Source organism: Candoia aspera, chromosome 2 (genome assembly GCF_035149785.1).
Source record: "Candoia aspera isolate rCanAsp1 chromosome 2, rCanAsp1.hap2, whole genome shotgun sequence".
Classification (NCBI taxonomy): Eukaryota; Metazoa; Chordata; class Lepidosauria; order Squamata; family Boidae; genus Candoia; species Candoia aspera.
In genome coordinates, this window is record NC_086154.1 from 1688937 (window position 1) to 1709301 (window position 20365).

Genomic DNA, 20365 nt, shown 5'->3' on the forward strand with positions numbered 1-20365 from the left:
TCGTTCCTTTTCCCATTCTGGCATTAGTTCTGTGGCCTCGTCCCTTGAAGGCTATGCACGTGCCTCCCATTACAATTATTAATATGCTGTGAACTAAACTGTGTTTGTGTGTGTGGGGGGGGGGGCAATCAATGTTGCATTAGATGAAAAACAGTTCACCTATAAGTTTAAATGACTTTTTTCCCAATGGAAAATGAGATGCTCAGGCTACAGCAGAACATTCCAGAGAACAATAGAAAATTCTGGACAATGATGGAACATTCCAGAGAAATCCGGAAGGTTCTGTTCCCCCTCTGGACCATGCTGAACCACTACCTGGACTAAGGATTATCTATCTATCTATCTATCTATCTATCTATCTATCTATCTATCTATCTATCTATCTATCTATCTATCTAATTTGTCCCCGCCCATCTCCTCCCATCGGGGGACTCTGGGCGGTTTACAGCAATCAATTAAAACAACAGTCATATAATAAATAAAATGTACGATATAAACAGTAATAAATAATATAAAAATACAACGTCCAAGTGGCAAAAAAATCTAAAACAGTCCAAGTGTGGGAGGAGTGGTCTATAGCAGCCATCCTCATGTAGATCTATTCCCCTCTTCGCCCCAAGTGAGGCGGCAGAACCAGGTCTTCAGACTCCCCCGGATAATAATAATGCCCTCTCTGCACGATCGGGTGAGATGGGCTGATATAATGGGGAAGAGGCAGTCCCTCAGGTAACCTGGTCCCATGCCATGTAGGGCTTTAAAGGTGATAACCAACACCTTGAATTGGACCCGGAAGCAAACTGGTACCCAATGCAGCTTGCGCAGCAGCGGTGTTACATGTGCCCTTCTAGGGGTACCAAAAACAGCCTGCGTGGCTGCATTCTGGACCAGCTGAAGCTTCCGGATACTTTTCAAGGGTAGCCCCATGTAGAGTGCATTGCAATAGTCTATGTGGGAGATAACAAAGGCATGAGTGACCGAAGGGCCTCCCGATCCAGGAAAGGGCGTAACTGGTGCACAACAAGCAGCTGTGCAAAGGCCCTTCTGGCCATGGCTGCCACCTGCTCTTTGAGCAGGAGCTGTGAGTCCAGGACCACCCCCAAGTTACGCACTGGGTCTATCTGGGGCAGTGCAACCTCATCCAGAACCAGAGATGTCAGTGTCCCAGATACGGGAGAACCATCAACCCACAGCCACTCCATCTCACCAGGGTTCAGTTGTTCCCCATCCAGGCCCCCACAGTCCCAAGGCACTGAGACAGGGCAGTCACCACATCACTTACCTCACCCAGTGTCCTAACAGTCAGGAATCATGCTGAGACGAGGAATAGGTCTCTAGTGTTTTATTACTGCTACATAAAACAGAAAATCCTAACAAACTGAAGAAGCGTGGGAAAACCCAGACAGATAAACCCCAAAAGTCAAGGCGGGTCTGATCTGTCTCTCTTTGAATGGCTGCTTAACTCCTCAGTACTACGCATGCGTTTTCCCCCCTGGATAGGGGCCCCCTCCTGCTCACCATCAGTACTCATGACACCCAGGATGGAAATGTATAATTGAGTATCATCAGCATATTGTTGATACCTCATCCCATGGTGACGGATGATCTCGCCCAGCGGTTTCACGTAGATGTTGAAGAGGAGAGGAGAGAGGACCGAACCCTGTGGCACCCTACAATGGAGGGGTCGAGGGTTGGATCTCTCCTCCCCTATCACCACTGACTGGGACCGGCCCTGGAGGAAGGTGGTGAACCAGCGCAGAACTATGCTGCCCACCCCCAACTCCCTGAGCCGCCCCAGAAGGATACCACGGTCGATGGTATCGAAAGCCACTGAGAGATCAGGAAGAGCCAGGATGGATGCACTACCTCCATCCCGCTCCCGCCAGAGATCATCCATAAGTGCGACCAATGCCGTTTCTGTCCCATATCCTGGCCTGAAACCTGATTGAAAGGGGTCCAGATAATCTGTTTCATCCAGAAACCTCTGGAGTTGCAACGCCACCACCTTCTCAACCATCTTCCCTAAAAAGGGGAGGTGGGAGACTGGACGAAAATTGTCCAGCACAGTTGGGTCCAGTGATGGCTTCTTGAGGAGGGGTTGTACCAGTGCCTCCTTAAAGGCAGCCGGAAACACCCCCTCTCCCAAGGCTGTATTAACCATCGCCTGGGCCCAACCACATGTCACCTCCCGGTCTGCCTTCACCAGCCAGGAGGGGCATGGGTCTAGATGACACGTGGCATTTTCTGTCCGGAGGATCCTGTCCACTTCCTCAGGTCCAACAGGATCAAACTGCTCCCAGATAACTGGGTAACTCATCATCATCATCATGTTGTTGTTGTTGTTGTTGTTGTTATTATTATTTTTTTCAGCCATGTTTCAGCAGTTTCTAGAAATAAGTCCTTTGAAGCAGAAGGAGTTTGAGGTGTTCCCCAGATGCTGTGTGTTCTGGAAACATTTACAGAGTGAAATGACAAGCTGCAGAGAGAGATAAAACCTGAGTTTCTGGGTGCAAAAAGGAAATGCAGAACAGGCTTTGAAAGTTGACACAAACCACATTACAAACTCATTGCATCAGACTCCACCCATTCCCCAAACAGTTGCTCACTTTCTGAAGTCATTCACAGCTTCTGAAGTTACCCGTTCCACTGGATCCCTTGTCTGAATCCAATGGGCACAGCACTCAAAACTCCTCTTTTCAGATTCATGAGGGCTCAGTGTGATTTGCATGTGTTTTGTTTTTGTGTTTTTGTTGCCAGCTTTCTTTCACATGAGAAATGATGCAAGAATATTGCTCAGTTTGCATTGGGTGAATTTCCACATTGCATCCTCCGTAGGTTAAGTGAGGTTATGTTTGCAAAACTGAAGCCTGAATTTCTCACCCATGTTTTATTCAGAAAGCCAGATGTTTTCCTTTAACCCCATTTGCTCTTGACTTGTTTGGTGATTACTCTGTTCTGTGAGAGCACAAGTAGAGGATGGGGGAAGATGGCTTGGTGATGGTACATGGGAAAGGGATCTCGGTGTCTTTATGGACCACAAGTTAGACATGAGCCAGATGTGTGGTGCAGCGGCTAAAAAGGCAAAGGTGATCTTGGGATGTATTAACAGGAGCAAAAGTCCAAATTGGCTGTTTGTTTCTGGATATCACAATCCACAAAGGAGAGAGACAAATTGGAATGAATTCAGAAGAGAGGGCTATCAAGATGGTGAAGGGTCTGGGAACTACACTTTGCGAGGAAGGGTTCAAGGATCTGGGGATGTTTTCCCTGCAGAAAAGATGGCCTAGGGGAGACAGGATAGCAATCTTCAAGTCTCTGAAGGGTTAATTCATAGCAGAGGGAGTGGGCTTGTTCTCTTTGCCCCAGAGGGAAGGACCAGAACCAATGGAGTAAAACTACACATTTTCAGATTCGGGCTAGACACCAGGAGGGACTTCCTGGCTGTTCAAGCCATCAGCCGGTGGAACAGGCTGCCACATGAAGTGCTGAGTTCCCCCTTGCTAAAGATCTTCCGACAGAGATGTTAGAGATGCTTTAAGGGATCCTCCCTGAGCAGGAGGCTGGACTAGATGCTCCTTAGAGTCCCTTCCAATGCTAGAATTCTGTGACAGCACAAGGTTTGTTTTCAGGGAAGAGCAAGAGGTGAGTTGGGCTGGAGTGAACGGGAGGTCTCCTATCAGTCACTCCCCTCCTGGTTCACAGGGGCTTTGTCTAGAAAATTTTGCAGGACTTCCCTGGCTGGGCACTTAGTCCGCTATTATACACCCTTGTTATCCCTGTATGTTGAGCAGGAAGTCTATATTTGTTAATGTAATATATACAGCCTGCAGTTTAAATCAAGTCAATGTTTGTTCTGTGATGTGGTGGCATGTGGGAATGACCTTGGGACCCAGGAGAGAGAGACACACACAGACTGGATAACCAGCATGTAAAAGATTTCTCAGCCCACAGAAGGAGGGGGGACGTGGGACCCTCAGAAAGGACCCTCCCTAGTAGAGTAAGAGGAGGGGAGGGGAGAAATACTTTAGTCTTGCAAGATTCTGTTTTATGTAACCTTGCAATAAAGACAGAGCTGGTGCTCCTGGTTGTGCTTCTGGTCTGGACTACCTATGTGTATATGCACATGCACCTATGTGTATGTATTTGCAAATTTAACCTCGAAATGTGGCCTACTCAAGATGCAGACTCTCAAAGTCCTGAAGAGCTATCAAAGGGAGAAATTGCTTTCATGTCGCAATTGCTGTCTCAATTTTGTCCTATTCACCCAATATTTGTTTTTGGGAGTGCAATGGTGCGCTTCCAAAGAACCATTGTTCATCCAGCGCCATTCTTGTACCAGGATCTAATTTCCTCAGTGTTGTTGAGGTTTTAATCATGAAAGCATTCCTGATTTTTGCTGACAGCGATAAAGATACTAGAAGGAAAAAGACTAATTCAAAACTGTAGGTTGCAAAACTGCCCCTCCCCAAATACACTGAAGAAAACTCAGGCGCAAGAAGAGAAAACTTTTTTTTTTTAACTGGCAGAGCGCCACAACAACTGAGACCCAGTTGGCCAAGCTGGATCAGACCAAATTAATGCTTAGATGGGAAATCCTACCAGCGTAGACTAGATTGCAAGCAGGGCAGAAGGAGCAGACCACTTTTTTTATCTGGCTTTATTTTCTCTGTAGGCATCCCAGAACGTAACGTACGCCTGACGTCTCATCGTCCCCAACTGACGTGTGGCCCAAACTCCTGCTTCACTCTTTGCAAGGCTTAACCCCCTACCACCATTTCTTGCAACAACAACAAAAAAATGCTGGTGGTAATTTGGTGCCTAGGACACCTCTATTTCTGGAATAAACGTGAAGAGTGATACCTTTCTTCAGAATTCCCCAGACAGTGAAAAGTGCTTTCCAGATGTCTGCAATAAGCCATGCGCCTTCATTCCCATGGCTTAATTTTTTTGTCATTTCCCAACATTTCCAAGGGACGCGGTGGCACTGCGGGTTAAACCGCTGAGCTGCCGATCGGAAGGTCGACGGTTCGAAACCGCGCGGCGGGGTGAGCTCCCGTTGCTAGTCCCAGCTCCTGCTCACCTAGCAGTTCGAAAACATGCAAATGTGAGTAGATCAATAGGTACTGCTTCGGCGCGAAGGTAACGGCGTTCCGAGTCGTCATGCTGGCCACATGACCCGGAAGTGTCTGTGACAACGCCGGCTCCAAGGCTTAGAAACGGAGATGAGCACCGCCCCCTAGAGTCGGACACGACTGGACTTTACGTCAAGGGAAACCTTTACCTTTACCTTACAACATTTCCAAGCGGAATGCTATCCTCACCTTGTTTTACAACTGGAAAAACGCTGCTTTCTATGTTCAAAAGAATTTGGCCTGCCCCCTCTCCCTTAATTCCATGCCACTAAGAAAAAGCAATAAATTACAAAATCCTACTCCCCGCTCCCCAAAAAGCAGTAAGGGACATGGTACTTAAAAAGAACGAACATAAGCCAGCCAGCTTTTTTTTTTTAAAAAGGAATTTAAAAAATAGTCACCATTCCCTCAAAGATTGCATATGAATTTTAGCACAGCAAGAAACGGTGGCAGATCTCCAACAGGGAAAGGACAAAGGGAATTTCTGTCAGGAGGAAGTTCCAAAATTTCTTGGCCCCTGGCAAAAGAGAAGACCTCTTTATTCCAACCAGATGTGGGTTTAGACTCACATGAGGAAGTCTGCTTCTGGGGGGAAGAGGAAAAGGAGAGGCTGTAAGCCTCAAACCCCCTTTGAGCATGGTAAAGCCTTGTCTTTGCTTTTGGGGGTATCACTTCTTTAACCTAGGATAGCCCTGAAAACCTCTGACTGAAATGTAAGTGCAAAGCCATCAGCAAACCACCACCAAAATCCCACTCTCACCTGGAACAATGGGAATATTGCGAAAGAGCAAGCAAACATTCAGATTGGACAGGAATTCTGCTGGGGGAGATGTGGAGTGAGGTCCTTTAAAAGGGCTGTGTCGTCATGGCTGCCATCTTGATTTTTATTTTTTATTTTTTTACCTCCCAGGTGTGAAATATTTTTCCCCAGCAGGTTCTTGGACAGCATATACAGTTTCTTTCAGCAATAAACTTCTTGCTTAATCTCCGAAGCGATGGGCTGGTTTTCTTGCGTGAGTTCTCCAAGCGGACGTAGCAATGATACTCCGTCCGAGGCCATCTCCACGCTCCAGGCGATAACCGGCCTTTCTACCCCAGTGTGAACTCTCTGATGTCTGTTCAGGTCTGCTTTTCTATAAAACCTCTTTCCGCACGCGAGGCACTGGTATGGCCTCTCCCCGGTGTGAATCTTCTGGTGCGAGGTGAGGTCTGTGTGCTGCCGGAAATTCTTGCCACACTCGGGACAACGGTAAGGTTTCTCGCCGGTGTGGATGCTGTGATGGCACGTGAGGCTCTTTTTCTGGCTGAAGCTCTTCCCGCACTCCAGGCATTTGTACCGCTTCTCCCCCGTGTGAATTCTCTGGTGAGTGAGGAGGTTGGATTTGTCGTAAAAGCTCTTGCCGCACTCTAAGCAGATAAACGGCCTCTCGCCCGTGTGGATCCTTTGATGGGATGTGAAGCTGGTGATCTGGCTGAAGCTCTTTCCACACTCGAGACACGTGTAGGGTTTCTCCCCGGTGTGGATTCTCTGGTGCCTGACGAGGTGCGGCTTATCGTAGAATCGCTTCCCGCAGTCTGCGCAGACATACGGCTTCTCTCCCGTGTGGATCCTTTGATGGGAAGTAAGACCAAAGCTCTGGTGGAAACTTTTCCCGCACTCCAAGCACTGATACGGCTTCTCCCCAGTGTGAATCCTCCGGTGTATGACGAGGCTGGACTTGTCGTAAAAGCCCTTCCCACACTCTGAACATTGATACGGTCTCTCCCCCGTGTGGATTCTTTGGTGGGATGAGAGGCTCGCCAGCTGCCTGAAGGCCTTTCCACACTCCTGGCATTTGTATGGTTTCTCTCCTGTGTGAATCCTCCAGTGGACATTAAGGTCTGACTTGCGGTTGAAGCTCTTCCCGCAAACTTGACAACCGTGTGTCCTCGCTCCCTTCAGCTTTTCATGTCGAACCGGAATTTCGGGGAGGTTGCTCCCTAGGCGAAAGGGGTCTCTCAAGGCCTCCACTGGACTTTCCTCCTTCACTGACCCTGCTTGGTTTCTACAGGACTCTTCTGCCTTCTGATGCTCATTTCTCGTTGAACGTTGCCCATCGTAAGGTTCGCTGTTCCATCCTCGTTCTGCAAGAGTACAGAGAAAGGAGCTTAAAGAGAAGTCTAGAGAAAGCCAAAGGGAATCAAAAAACCCATGCCCATCTAAATATTGTAGAAAAGTAGGCACGCTGGTTCTCTTCCTCCATGACATTCAAAGATTGAAGAGGCTTCAGAAGGGATCCCTGAGGCCATCCAGCCCAGCCCGCCGATGGCTGCAATTAGCGGGCTCCGTGGAGGTCTGCGAATCTTCAGTCCACTTCTGAAGGCACCTCCTTGGACCTGCTTCCCCAAATCATTGATGCTATTTTAAATTTTGTATTAAACTTTAAAAACATTACCAAAACATTTCTTGAAACAATGTGTTTCAAGAAATGTTTTGGTAATGTTTTTAAAGTTTAATAGATAATTTAAAGTCTTTGGGTGCAACATTATAGATAAACTAAGTATCTATATGATTATAGTGCAATTATATGAAATATGACACATTTTAAAGAAGGACCCTAGCTTTTTAATATATTCCATTATATGAAATATGAAATATGATATTCTGCTATGCTATGCTATACTTACATTGTGAAAAAAAAAGTATATTAAAATACCTAAGGAGAAAAAAGGAAAAAAATAACTGGACAGAATAAAAAGGGGAAAAGAATAAAGCTTAAAAAACTGGCAACTTAATTACTATGCAAGCTAAAAAAATCCACACCAAAACACACACACAGACTGTAGCAAATGAAAGCAAAAATAAATGCAAACATTTCAGTAACAGGCTACTGAAATGATACTACTTCCTTCAATGTCACCGTCACGACCCCATTTTTGAATAATGAATTCAGTGTAGGCCAGGAGAATCCTTCTGCCTGGGTTTCTCTCTCCTTCTGGACGAAGCTAATTCAAAGGCCGAGAGCTGACAAATTTTGCTGAGCCAATTTCTGGAACCTGGAGTACCCTCTTCCAAGCCATCTTTCTTTGGCTTCTTGTGGTCATGCCCAGCAGAGAAGCAGGAAGTGGGAGATGAAGCCACTTTCTATTCCAAGGTAGAAGGACCACCTATCCCAAGTATGGCCTTCCTCCTCGTGAGGAAAATCCCGCTAGGCCCCAAGGCCTGGAAGTTGGTGCACGGGCACCACAGTTGCTTCCCCAAAGAGACCCCCCAACAGAATCCAGATTTGCAGGAAGGCCAAGATTTGGATCCGCTTTTGAACAACCTTGAATTGGCAGCAGACTGCCAGCTGAACAAGATGGTGGTGTGACGTGCTGCAAAAACGGCAAGGGAAATTTCAGGCTACGTCAACAGAAGCATGGTTTCTAACTCATGGGACATTGTGGTTCTACTTTGTTTCTCATTGGTCTGGTCCCACCTCACCTATTTGTCTTATTCTGGATAGCACTCTTTCAGGAGGATTTAAAGAAAGTGGAACAGGTACAGAGAGGGACAAGAAGAATATCAAGAGAACTAGGAACTGAGCCTCTGAAGAGAAATGGAATGAGCTGGGTACGTTTAGCCTCAAAAAAGACGACTGAACAGAGATATGGTGCCGCTTTTCCCACAGCTGTCTGAATGTCACCTAGGAAAAGATTCTCCCCAACAGAAGGGAATACCTGTAGCTCAGGGTTCTTGGTGCTCTCTAAACTTGGCTGTTTGTTTGCAGATGTTCCCTTCTGATGATGTTACCTAGTCGGACAATGAAACGCCTGCAAGCAAACCACCAAATTCAGAGAGCACCAAGGACTCCAAAAGATTCTCTCTTGTTCCAGAATGTAGGACGTTGTCATGACCCCGTTGCAAGGCACAAAGAGCCTCACAACGTGGATCATGATCATTAAGAAAGAGAGGAAGGAGATAATTAAATCAGCGCTTAAACCAAGCACCCACACCCATGGAATCATATGCAGCTGAATAGAAGGACTTCAGATAAGCAGCGATAAACCGCACCTGGTGCCCTGGAGGACACACCTGAACCAAGAGGACAAGGACAGCAACCGGGAAAATGCCCACACAGCCATCAAGAAACCCATCAAGGGGAATGGGGACAATGAAGGGTGGAGGAGCACAGGACCCCGCAAGAGGGTATAAACAAGGCACCTCACCACCGCACCCCCATTCCCGTTTTTCTCTGTCAGTACCGTTTCAATAAACCGGAAATTCTTAATCCCTATTAAGTGAATCCGTGTCTTATTCGGAGCGAGACTGACCCTGACATAAAAACGGGAATCCACAAAAATTTTTTACCTAGCACCAATCCAACCAGCTTGTGAGGGACCCAGCTAGGTATGAAGAACCACGGAGCACGGCAACGCAACCACTCGGCACCCGGCGGAGAAGCTCCCCTCCCCTCGGGAGGGATGTGCCTGAGGTCCCGGTGGCGCAACGCCCAGGTAAGTATGGGATCCAGCTCAGAGGAAGAGGAGTGGGGGGGGAACACCCAGGCGTCCCATGGCCAGAGGGCCGCGGTGCGCGAGATGGGGGGATCCCCTCTAGGTTCGCCCGAGACCTCGGCGGGACCGAAGGACGGACCGTCATCCATGACGGCCGGAGGCGAGAGCGAGTGGAGAGCCGAGCGCACCGGCGGGAGTCTGCAGACGGCGGCGAGGCTGGACACGCTGGAGGAGGGGGTGCAAGCGATATGGCTGCTGCTCCAGCAGCTGACGGCGGTGCAGGAACCCCATGGCGGCAGCATCGTGGAGGCGCACCCGGACGAGAGACAGCGGGATGACCCAGTGGACGGCGGCGGCTACGGTGGAGCCCGGTTCCAAGAGGCCACCAGATGGACAACATCCCACCCTGTCGATGAGACGACCTACTTGCGAGGAGACCCAGCGAGAGACGACACCGCCAGACGCCTGGAGCCGATTCGACCCGCACCAGCCCCCACGCAGCATGCTGCACGGCCCAGATGTGACCTGGAGCCAGGCCAGAATGGCAGCCAAGGACTTTGGCATAAAGTTTGACGGGGACCCCTCGAAACTCTCCTTTTTCTTGACAAATGCGAGATACTACCTCGAAGAATGGGATCCCTGTTTCAGGACCGAAAGGGGCAAAGTCAATGCCCTCGCCATAAAACTAAAAGGATGGGCCACTGATTGGTACGTCCAATTGTGCCAATCAGGCGCCCGGGCGCTGCAGGACAGCACAGAATTCCTTCGAGCGCTGGAACTGCACTTCAGGGACCCCCTGGAGCAAGAAAGAGCAAAAAGGACTCTGAAAACGCTACGGCAAGGACAGCGCTCCGTGGCAGAGTATGCCATGGAGTTCCAAGCCCTAGCCGGAAAAGTGGAAGTCTGGTCTCAATCGACCCTGATTGAGAAATTCAAAGAAGGACTTAACTTGAACGTGCTCCGGTGGGCACTCTGTCGCAACAACCCCAACTCCCTGACCGAGTGGATCTGGCTGGCAGGGGAAGCAGAGGATGCCCACGACACGTTCCGCCAAGCCCAGAGGGAAGCACAGCAGGCGGAGGCAGCGAGACCATCACGGACAGCTGCAAGGCCGGGGAAGGCGAGATCCCAACCGTGGAAGGAGGAACGGGACCGGCACTTCGCTAAAGGGCAGTGCTTCATGTGCGGCAGGGATGATCATAAGGCGGCAGCCTGCCCCAAACAGACACCCAGAGAGAGCACGTGGAGGGCACCAGCTGCACCAACCCCAGCGCCAAGAAAGCAACCAGCAGCGAGGGGGGAGTATCGAGCCAGACATTTCCCCTACAGCTCAGAGGAGGAGGGAAGCAATCCCAACGAGCCGACGGGAAACGCCAGCCACCTGGCCTAATGGGCGCCAAAGGACAGGTGGAGAAGAGCAACAGGCGCACCAACAGAGGGGTGAGTGAAGAATGCCCCACCCTCTATGTCCGTGTCACCCTCACCCATGGGGAAAAGACTGAAAAGGTCTGGGCACTGATTGACTCTGGCTGCTCTAAAAGCTTAATGCACCCAGACCTGGTAGCCACGCTTAACCTCCGCTGCTATCCACTTCAGCACCATTTGGTGTTTACTCAGCTTGATGGATCAGCAGTGGGAGGGGGCCTGGTCACCCAATACACAGGCGAAACCGCGCTACGGCTTGGCAGCCACGAGGAAAAATTGGCTTTCATCATGGCACCGGTGGGGCAACCCCTACTGATACTAGGGATCCCATGGCTCATGCAGCAAAACCCAGTCATCAACTGGAAAACCAGAGAGATCAAGTTTGCTGACGGGCGCTACCAAGCACCCACAGGGGACAGGGTCCCCCGGGCAGCAATGGGAAGGGCAACAACGACCTTGGAGCACAGAGAGACGGCGTTGCCAGACAGCCTGCCACCAAACTACGCGGACTTTGCAGACGTCTTCTGCGAGAAGGAAGTGGCCAGACTCCCCCCTCACAGAAAAACAGACTGCTCCATCGAACTGGTCCTGGGGGTGCCTCTACCCAAACCCAAAATATATGCCATGACCCTGAGGGAGCTGGCAGTGTTAAGGGACTTTATAGATAAGAACTTGGCGAGGGGTTTTATCGAGCCTGCAAACTCCCCAGTAGGAGTTTTCGTGAGAAAAAGGACGGATCACTGCGGCTCTGCACAGATTACCGGGGCCTGAATGCAGCATCTGTATCCAATAAAAGCCCACTGCCCCTAATAAAGGACATATTGTCCCACCTGGCAAAGGGCAAAGTATTCTCTAAACTAGACCTAAGGGAAGCCTATTACTGCATAAGGATACAGGAGGGGGATGAGTGGAAAACAGCCTTCAACTGCCCATTGGGGTCGTTTCAATACAAGGTGCTACCTTTTGGACTGGCAGGGGCACCGGGTGTATTTATGCAATTACTCAACGAGGTCCTGCGTGACCACCTTTTTAAGGGGGTGCTGGTTTACCTCGATGATGTGCTAATATACACTGAAACAGAGCGTGAGCACGAACGGTTGTTAAGGGAAGTGCTCAAGAAACTTCGCAAGGCAGAGCTGTTTGCCAAGCTCTCCAAGTGCGAGTTTCACAAACAACAAATTGACTATTTAGGGTACAGGATTTCGGAAAAAGGGATTGAAATGGACCCGAGCAAGGTCCAAGCAATACTGGCGTGGGAGCGCCCACGCACGAGGAGACATCTTCAACGTTTCCTCGGTTTCACAAATTTTTACCAGGGGTTCATCCCGGGGCTGGCAGAGATTGTACTGCCCCTGACCGACCTCCTAAAGACCAAGGGCTTGGGGGACACTCGCAAATCGAGAAACCCGGGGGCGGTGCTAAACTGGACAGCTGACTGCCAAACAGCGTTTGAGAGACTAAAAAACCTGTTCACAGCTGAGCCAGTATTATAACACCCCGACCCCACCAAGCCTTTCGTGGTGCAGGTAGACGCTTCCGACTTTTCCATCGGAGGTCTCCTACTCCAAAGGGACTCTGACAACCAGCTAAAACCCTGCGTGTACCTCTCCCGCAAATTCTCCGAAACGGAGCGGAGATGGCACGTATGGGAAAAGGAGGCGTTTGCAGTGAAAGCAGCTCTGGAAACGTGGAGGCACCTGCTGGAAGGGGCAGCCTGCCCCTTCGAGGTCTGGACAGACCACAAGAACCTGGAGGCTCTCAGCACGCCTAAACGCCTCAGCCCGAAGCAGGTGCGCTGGGCACAGTTCTTCAGCCGGTTCAATTTCACGCTGAAATTTATACCGGGCAGGAAGAACTTCCTGGTGGATGCCCTCACCCGACGGCCACAGGATGACACGCAAGCCTCAGACATCGTGGGGACGGTATGGACCAACAAATAACTGGGCTGCCCAGCTATCACGCACAGCCAGATGAGGAATCAGCGCACGCCAGCACGAACACAAGAAAACGAACGGAGCCGCCGTTCAATTTCACCCAACTGGCAACAAAGACTCGCACAAGCACTACAAACAGATACATGGTTACAAAACAACTGACACCTTGTATCTATCAAGGACAGCCTAGCCTGGAAAGAGAAAGTCTTGTACGTACCAGAGTCACTGCGGGGGGAAGTTTTAAACCAATCACACAATGACAAAACTGCGGGACATTTTGGGTTCGTAAAAACCCTACACTTAACAAGATGACAATTTTGGTGGCCAACCCTAAGAAAAGACATTAAAGACTACGTCGCCACCTGTCCCACATGTGCCACCTCCAAACGGAAGGGGGGGAAACCTCAAGGGCTGCTGCAGCCAGTAGCCAGCCCCTCTCGCCCATGGGAAGAAATTTCCATGGACTTTATTGTAGACCTCCCACCCAGCCAAAGGAAAACAGTCATCTGGGTGGTAAAAGACTACTTTTCAAAACAGGCACACTTTATCCCTTGCGTGACCATCCCCACCACGCAACAACTGGCACGCCTGTTCCTGACACACATATACAGGCTCCATGGCGCCCCCTGTCGGTTGGTGACTGATAGGGGCACACAGTTCACGTCAAAATTTTGGAGGGAATTTTTAAAACTCATTGGCACCAAACAGGCACTGTCCACTGCGTGGCATCCACACACAGATGGATCTACGGAGATCCTAAACTCAACCCTTGAACAGTTCCTGAGGACATTCATAAATTACCAACAGGACAACTGGGTGGACCTACTACCCTTTGCAGAGGTAGCCTACAACAATGCAGTGCACCAGAGCACTGGCCACACCCCATTTAAGGTGGTCTACGGAAGGGACTTTGTGCCAATACCAGAACTACCTCAACCTGATGCCCCACCCTGCTCACCAGACGACTGGGTGGCACAACTGGCGACAACCTGGCCAATCATCCAAACGGCCCTAGCAGACGCACAAACCACGTACAAGAAATATGGACAATCACAGGGCGGAGGCACTGAACTACAAAGTGGGAGATAGGGTCTACCTCTCCACTAAGTTCATAAAAACTTCACAACCCTTGAAGAAACTGGCACCGAAATTCATCGGACCTTTCAAAATCACAGAAGTAATCAATCCGGTGACATTCAAACTGGAACTGCCACACAATCTACGACGGATCCATCCGGTATTCCACTGTGCCTTGCTGAAACCAACAAGTCCATCCAAGTGGCACGCGGAAGACCCACCACCCCCACCCATCATGATAGATAAACAACAGCATTTTGAGGTACAGGAGATACTGGACTCAAGAAGGCAAAGGGGTACTCTACAATACCTCATTAAATGGAAGCATTTCCCACACCCAGAGTGGGTTCAGGCACAACACGTCTTAGCAAAACAACTGACTAGACGTTTCCACGAGGCATACCCAGAGAAACCAGCACCATAAAGACATCTTCGGGGGGCAGCATGTCATGACCCCATTGCAAGGCACAAAGAGCCTCACAACGTGGATCATGATCATTAAGAAAGAGAGGAAGGAGATAATTAAATCAGCGCTTAAACCAAGCACCCACACCCATGGAATCATATGCAGCTGAATAGAAGGACTTCAGATAAGCAGCGATAAACCGCACCTGGTGCCCTGGAGGACACACCTGAACCAAGAGGACAAGGACAGCAACCGGGAAAACGCCCACACAGCCATCAAAACCCATCAAGGGGAATGGGGACAATGAAGGGTGGAGGAGCACGGGACCCCGCAAGAGGGTATAAACAAGGCACCTCACCACCGCACCCCCATTCCCGTTTTTCTCTCTGTCAGTACCGTTTCAATAAACCGGAAATCCTTAATCCCTATTGAGTCCGTGTCTTATTCGGAGCGAGGCTGACCCTGACAGATGTGAAATAACAGACTGGAGTTAACAGAATCATTTACCCAGAAATGGTGGGTTCTCCATTATGAGATATTTTCCAGAAGAGGCTAGAGACCTGGGAGTCCAGGCTGGATTCCTGCCCTGAGCAGGTGGTGGGACTCCACGGTTCAACTGGCTACCTCCAATTCTAGGAGGGGATCGTTCGGAGCATTCCGTTCTTACCCCGAGGGGGAGGACTTCTGCATTTCTCCTTCATGACTTCCATATGGAGAACACTCTGGCTGGAGTCTAGGGGCACCTCCTCCTCCTCTTCTTTTTTGGGGAACCACACAGTGCTTTCCTGAAATGACAGCAAGTCCCCCAATATTTACTTATTTGTACATCCATATGACCACCTATGGCAGGGCAGGGAAATAGGATGGGCATATTTCCTGCAGACAGGTGGAGGACGAGCATTCTTCTTGGCAAGAAGTCCCAGAGAGAAATGGGCAGAGAAAGAAATGGGCGCTTCACGGGGCTCCGAGGGAAGGTCCTCTGTCTCCTACTTTGGGTGTTGGGGATGATGGTAGGAGTAGTGGTCAGTACGAGGTATTATTTTATTTTCTGAGGTTAAAAGAGCCTTTTATGAAGGATCTCATTTCAAAAATGTTATGGAGGGAACAGTTTCCTTACTTTGAAAAAGCTCTGAATGTCTCCATAATTTTCCTTCCTTCCCTCTTTCCTTCCTGCCCGCCCTGTGATTCAGGTTGTGCTGAAACTCGCAACCTCCCTAGGGGGTTGCTATGGCTGAGGATGAATTTCACCAAGGATCTGCCTGCTCCTAGTTGAACATCCTACTAGTGTCTCTCAACCTTGGCACCTTGAAGCTGTGTGGACTTCAACTCCCAGAATTCCCCAGCCAGCAGAATTCTGGGAATTAAAGTCCACACATCTTCAGATTGCCAAGGCTGAGAAACACTGCCCTAACCATTATACCGCACTGGTTCTTATACTTGGTTTTGTGTGTGCGTGCATGCATGTGTTGTAAATATTTCTTGTACATTTAGTTGCACTGAATATCATCTCTGTTGTTGATTTCTTATGCTACACTACAGAGTTGTCTCTACAGCATAGAAACAATCTATCCGCTATCTGGAGCCGTAAGAGTGGGTTAAAGTTGTTTAAAAATGCAGAAGTTTTAGGCCCTCTAATATTTTGCAAACTGCTATCCTCTTATGCAGGCTGTGAGAAATCCCTTATGAGGCTCTTGCCCAAAGCTGCGGCTTTGAGCAGCTCAGAGTTGCTCTTTGAGTGAGATGGGCGGTGAATAAATTCGAAAAATAAATAAATACATACATACATACATACATACAATAGTATAAAGCAGTAATTTGTATTAATGAGTAGTGCAAGAAAAATATAATGAAAATGTATAAAACCCACTACCTACTCCCATGCTTTTGTCCAATAATATATCCAAACTATCCTATTTTGGGACTGCATCTCCTAGAAATAGTAATAATAATAATAATAATAATAATAATAATTTCTAATAATAATAATAATAATAATATTTGTATGCTGCCCAACTCCCAGCAACTCTCAAAATTAAGTGGAAGCATGTTTGTGGCTAGGAATATTGGGAGATAGAATGCTACCATACTTGGCAGGGATGTCTGCAGGGTGTGGTCAAAAAAGTCAAAATGGCAGCTGAGACGGTACAGTCAAAGCCCTGCCTGTTTTTTGTGTGTGTCGCAGATGGGCAAGAGCTGCATAATGGATTTCTCACAGCCTGCATAAGAGGATAGCAGTTTGCAAAATTTTAGAGGGCCTAAAACTTCTGCATTTTCCTCCTATGAGGGAAGCAGCTTCCCCACCATTTTGAGAGCAGTCAGCAAGAGGATCAAGGACTCTCAACCCTAACAAACATACAGATACAGGTAGTCCTCGACTTAAGACCACAGTTGGGACTGGAATTTCCATCATAAGGATTTGCAGTTATAAGTCAAGTCACCACGTGACCGGACCTGATTTTACGACCATTTTTACGGATCACCGCAGTCATTAAGTGAATCCAGCTTCCCCAATGGGCATTTTTTGCCAGAAAATGGCAAAAAATGTTGCAAAACGAGATCACATGACCATAGGATGCTACAACCGGTCGTATATGTGAGCTGATTGCCAAGCACCCAAAATGTGATCATGTGACTGCGGGTGTGTGTGTGACATTTTGCAATGCTCAGAAGTGCTTTATGGGCTGTAAAGCACCCATTCCAAGGCTGTCATAACTTTGGACTGTCATTAAATGAATGGTTGTAAGTCGAGGATTACCTATAGATTGGATCCTAAAGCACACGCGTCTGGCCTCCAGATTCTGTTAACCTAAAACTGATTTCTAGGGCCGTGAAAATCTAACCCTCTTGATGGTGGACAGTTGCTAGCAGTAAATATAGCAATTTCTTCATCTTGGTTGTGTTTCTCTTAATTCCCATGTGAGTTGGGCTCTCCTCCCCTTGGGGAGGGGAAGGAGAGGAATCCCTGCAAACAGGTTGTCAAGATTCCTTCCCCTACCTGAGCTGGTGGGCCAGGATTGGCTTCTCCAACCCCCGAAAGAGGCCCTTGATCTGGAAGTGTTCCAACCCCTGTGAAGGAGAGAAAGGTGATGAAAACCTTTCATGAAAATCTCACGATGTGGAACAATCATTCAGGTCATGGTGAAAGTGGACAGGGAGATGTTTTCCTCCCTCTCTCCAAACACATGGACCAGGGGTCATCCAGTGAAGCTGAGCTGAAAGAGACTTAGAGTTAACAAAAGGAAGTACTTCTTCCCACAGCTCATCCTTAATATGTGGAATTCATTGCCACAAAGTCTGGAAGGCTTTAAAAGAGGAGTGGATAAATTCACGGAGGGAAGATGTTTCAAGGGCTATGAAGCTCAGAGCCCCAACATAGCCTCTGAGTTGCAACTGCAGGAGAACATTGGCAGGAGAAGTTTAGATGACCACCTCCACCTTGGAAGCACCCGAGAGGCATCTGGTTGGACACAACGAGAAACAAAACACTGGATTAGGATGGATCTGGGCCAAGTAGGGCTGTTTAATTCAGTCAGGAGTTTCAGGTACTGAAGTAGCAGCAAAGCTGGTATTTCTCCAGGAAACAGAGTTCCCCTTTTAGGGGGAGATGGGCAGTGATAGAAATGTGAATAATAAATGAATAAATAACTAAACAAACAAACAAACAAACATCAGGAGTTCTCAGAAACTCAACCAAAGGAAATCTCTTACCTTGGAATGTGTCCAGCACTGGCTCCTCCTGTTTGATCCTCACAGAGAGCAGCTTCTGACAGGCATTAGAAGGATCCCTCTCCAACTTGGGGAAATCAGCCCCTATTGCTGGGAGTGGATCCTGCACCTGGGACAGCCAGGATCCCACACAGAGAGAGCAGTTAGAAGGTTATGAGAGAAAGGTGGATTTTATACTCCCAACTCTGTGAACACAATAATGATGCTTGGGGATGGCCACCTCTCATATAACTGACTGGAGAAGGGAATAGACCTGCCATCTGCCCAGTTCAGTAGTGGGGAGGTATAATATAATATCCTTAAAGAGGCACCCAAATCTCTCTCTACAGAAAATCCCAGGAATGCTAGGACAACAAAAAATACGCTCCCTCTAAATGCTTTCAGAATATAAAATACATTCTCACCTGTTCCTCTTCCTCATCCTTCTTCATGACCTCTGTCTGGCTCAGGAGGAAGCCTTCTGCCAGAGCCACTGCCTGGGAACTGGACCCCGGTGTACACTGTTGGACCCATCTCTCCATCTCTGGGGGCAAGATGGTCAGGAACTGCTCCAGGACCACCAAGTCCAACATCTCAGCCTTCGTGTGTCTTTCTGGCTTCAGCCACTCTAGACAAAATTCATGGAGTTGGCTGCAAACTTCTCGGGGCCCCTTGGTCTCCAGGTAACGGAAGTTTCTAAAATGCCAGCGTGGCTTCTCTGAGTTGGTGGCTTCCTTGTCCAGGACCTCCTGGCCATCTCTTTCCCCAAATTCTCCAACAATCCCAGCTGGTACTCCTTGAAGGCCTTTCCCCACTCCTTTCTCTGCTGCATATTCAGCCTCCATTTTCTCTCTGTGTTCAAGTAAACCTCCAAAAAGGATAAAAGGGATCTCCTGTATCCTGACTTTTTTTTTATGGACTGGGTCAGAAGGGCATTAAAAGATCCCAGATACAACTCCCAAGACCCCAAACTCTTTGAGAGGCCATCCTACTTGGCTCATCACACATCCAACTAAAATCAAAGGGAGGACTTCAGAGTAGAGATTTGCCTTTGGAGGTTCTCTCTAGGAGAAAGGAGACAGATAGTCACATTTGGATAGATTTTAGTTTCAGTACTTTTGCACAGCCTTGGGTGTTCAGTCTGAGCAGTAAAGGGGGATAGAATGGAAAGAAATACAAAACCACCATGAACAAGGAATTGCTGCACACCAAAATATGGATATCCTTCTCTTTTTTAGGAATATTCTCTGTGCTCAATTTTCATTTTCAACAATCCAGGCAAAGAAAACTCACATTAAAAACTCACAAATGGGGGACTAGAAGGATTGATTGATTGATTGATTGATTGATTATGCACCACCAAGTCGTTTTGGACTCCTAACGACGCTTTCATATCGGGATCCCTTCAAGGACACTTGGACCTCATCTTTTGTCTAAGAATTACAATAGGTCAGGTAGAGGCCTCAAGTCCTGCAGCAGCTTACAAAGCTCAATGAGTTGTGCCAGGCTTTCCATTCAAAATCTGCACTTCTCCAGGGAATAACTGCAAAGTATTTTAGGATGCAGTTATGCCAATTCACAGATGGGACCCCCAGAATTTCACATGTTAGGCCCTTAGCAGGAAACAACAAACAAACAAACAGAAGAAGCAAACCAAAGGCTACACCAGAACTGGCCATCTGAACAAAAACAAAAACAACCTGCTAAAACAGTATTATTCCTCTGTACTTTGAGTCTGAACTTACTGTTTTGGGTGCCCATCTCACGGGATTCTTTGGGGTTTAAAAAGATCTGAAGCTGTTTTGTCTTTACCCTTGCTCTGTGCTGGGTTAAGCCAGCTCTGAAACGGGTTAGAATAATTGCAAAAGAAAAAGAAGAGGATGGAAAGAGATGAAAAGAAGAGCAAGAGAGGGGAAGGAGAAAGAAAGAAAGAAAGAGAGAGAGAGAGAGAGAGAGAGGAAGGAAGGAGGGAAAGAGAAAAAAGAGAAAGGGAAAGAAAGAGCAAGAGAGGGAAGAAGGAAGGAAAGAGAAAGAAATGAAGAAAGAGAAAGAAAAGGAAAACAGAAAGAAAAGTGAAAGAGACACAGTGAAAGAAATAGAGCCAAGGAGAAAGGAAGAGAGAGAGAAAAGGAGAGAGGGAAGGAAAGAAAGAGAAAGGGAAAGAAAAAGTAAAAGAGAAAGAGAACACGAGAAAGGGAAAAGGAGAGAGAAAC

General features: G+C 48.2%; 3 protein-coding genes across 6 annotated transcripts in view; 1 reads left to right on the plus strand and 2 right to left on the minus strand.

Moving 5' to 3' along the window:
• LOC134491913 (zinc finger protein 595-like) overlaps positions 1-20365 on the plus strand; it is a 610720-nt gene that overhangs the window by 573100 nt on the left and 17255 nt on the right. The window lies entirely within an intron of this gene.
• Positions 1-20365, minus strand: part of LOC134491916 (zinc finger protein 91-like) — a 485354-nt gene that overhangs the window by 48488 nt on the left and 416501 nt on the right. The window lies entirely within an intron of this gene.
• Positions 4658-19483, minus strand: LOC134491945 (zinc finger protein 397-like). 2 transcript variants are annotated; one of them, XM_063296037.1, is made up of 5 exons: positions 18578-19483; positions 18156-18276; positions 17443-17513; positions 15115-15232; positions 4658-7253 (listed from the first exon to the last, which is right to left on the minus strand). In XM_063296037.1, the coding sequence occupies exons 1-5, from the start codon at positions 18995-18997 to the stop codon at positions 6091-6093; spliced, it is 1893 nt and encodes a 630-aa protein (XP_063152107.1). In that variant the 5' UTR covers positions 18998-19483; the 3' UTR covers positions 4658-6090. The 2 variants fall into 2 exon arrangements, with proteins under 2 accessions (XP_063152107.1, XP_063152106.1); XM_063296036.1 differs by having other exon boundaries at positions 18156-18282.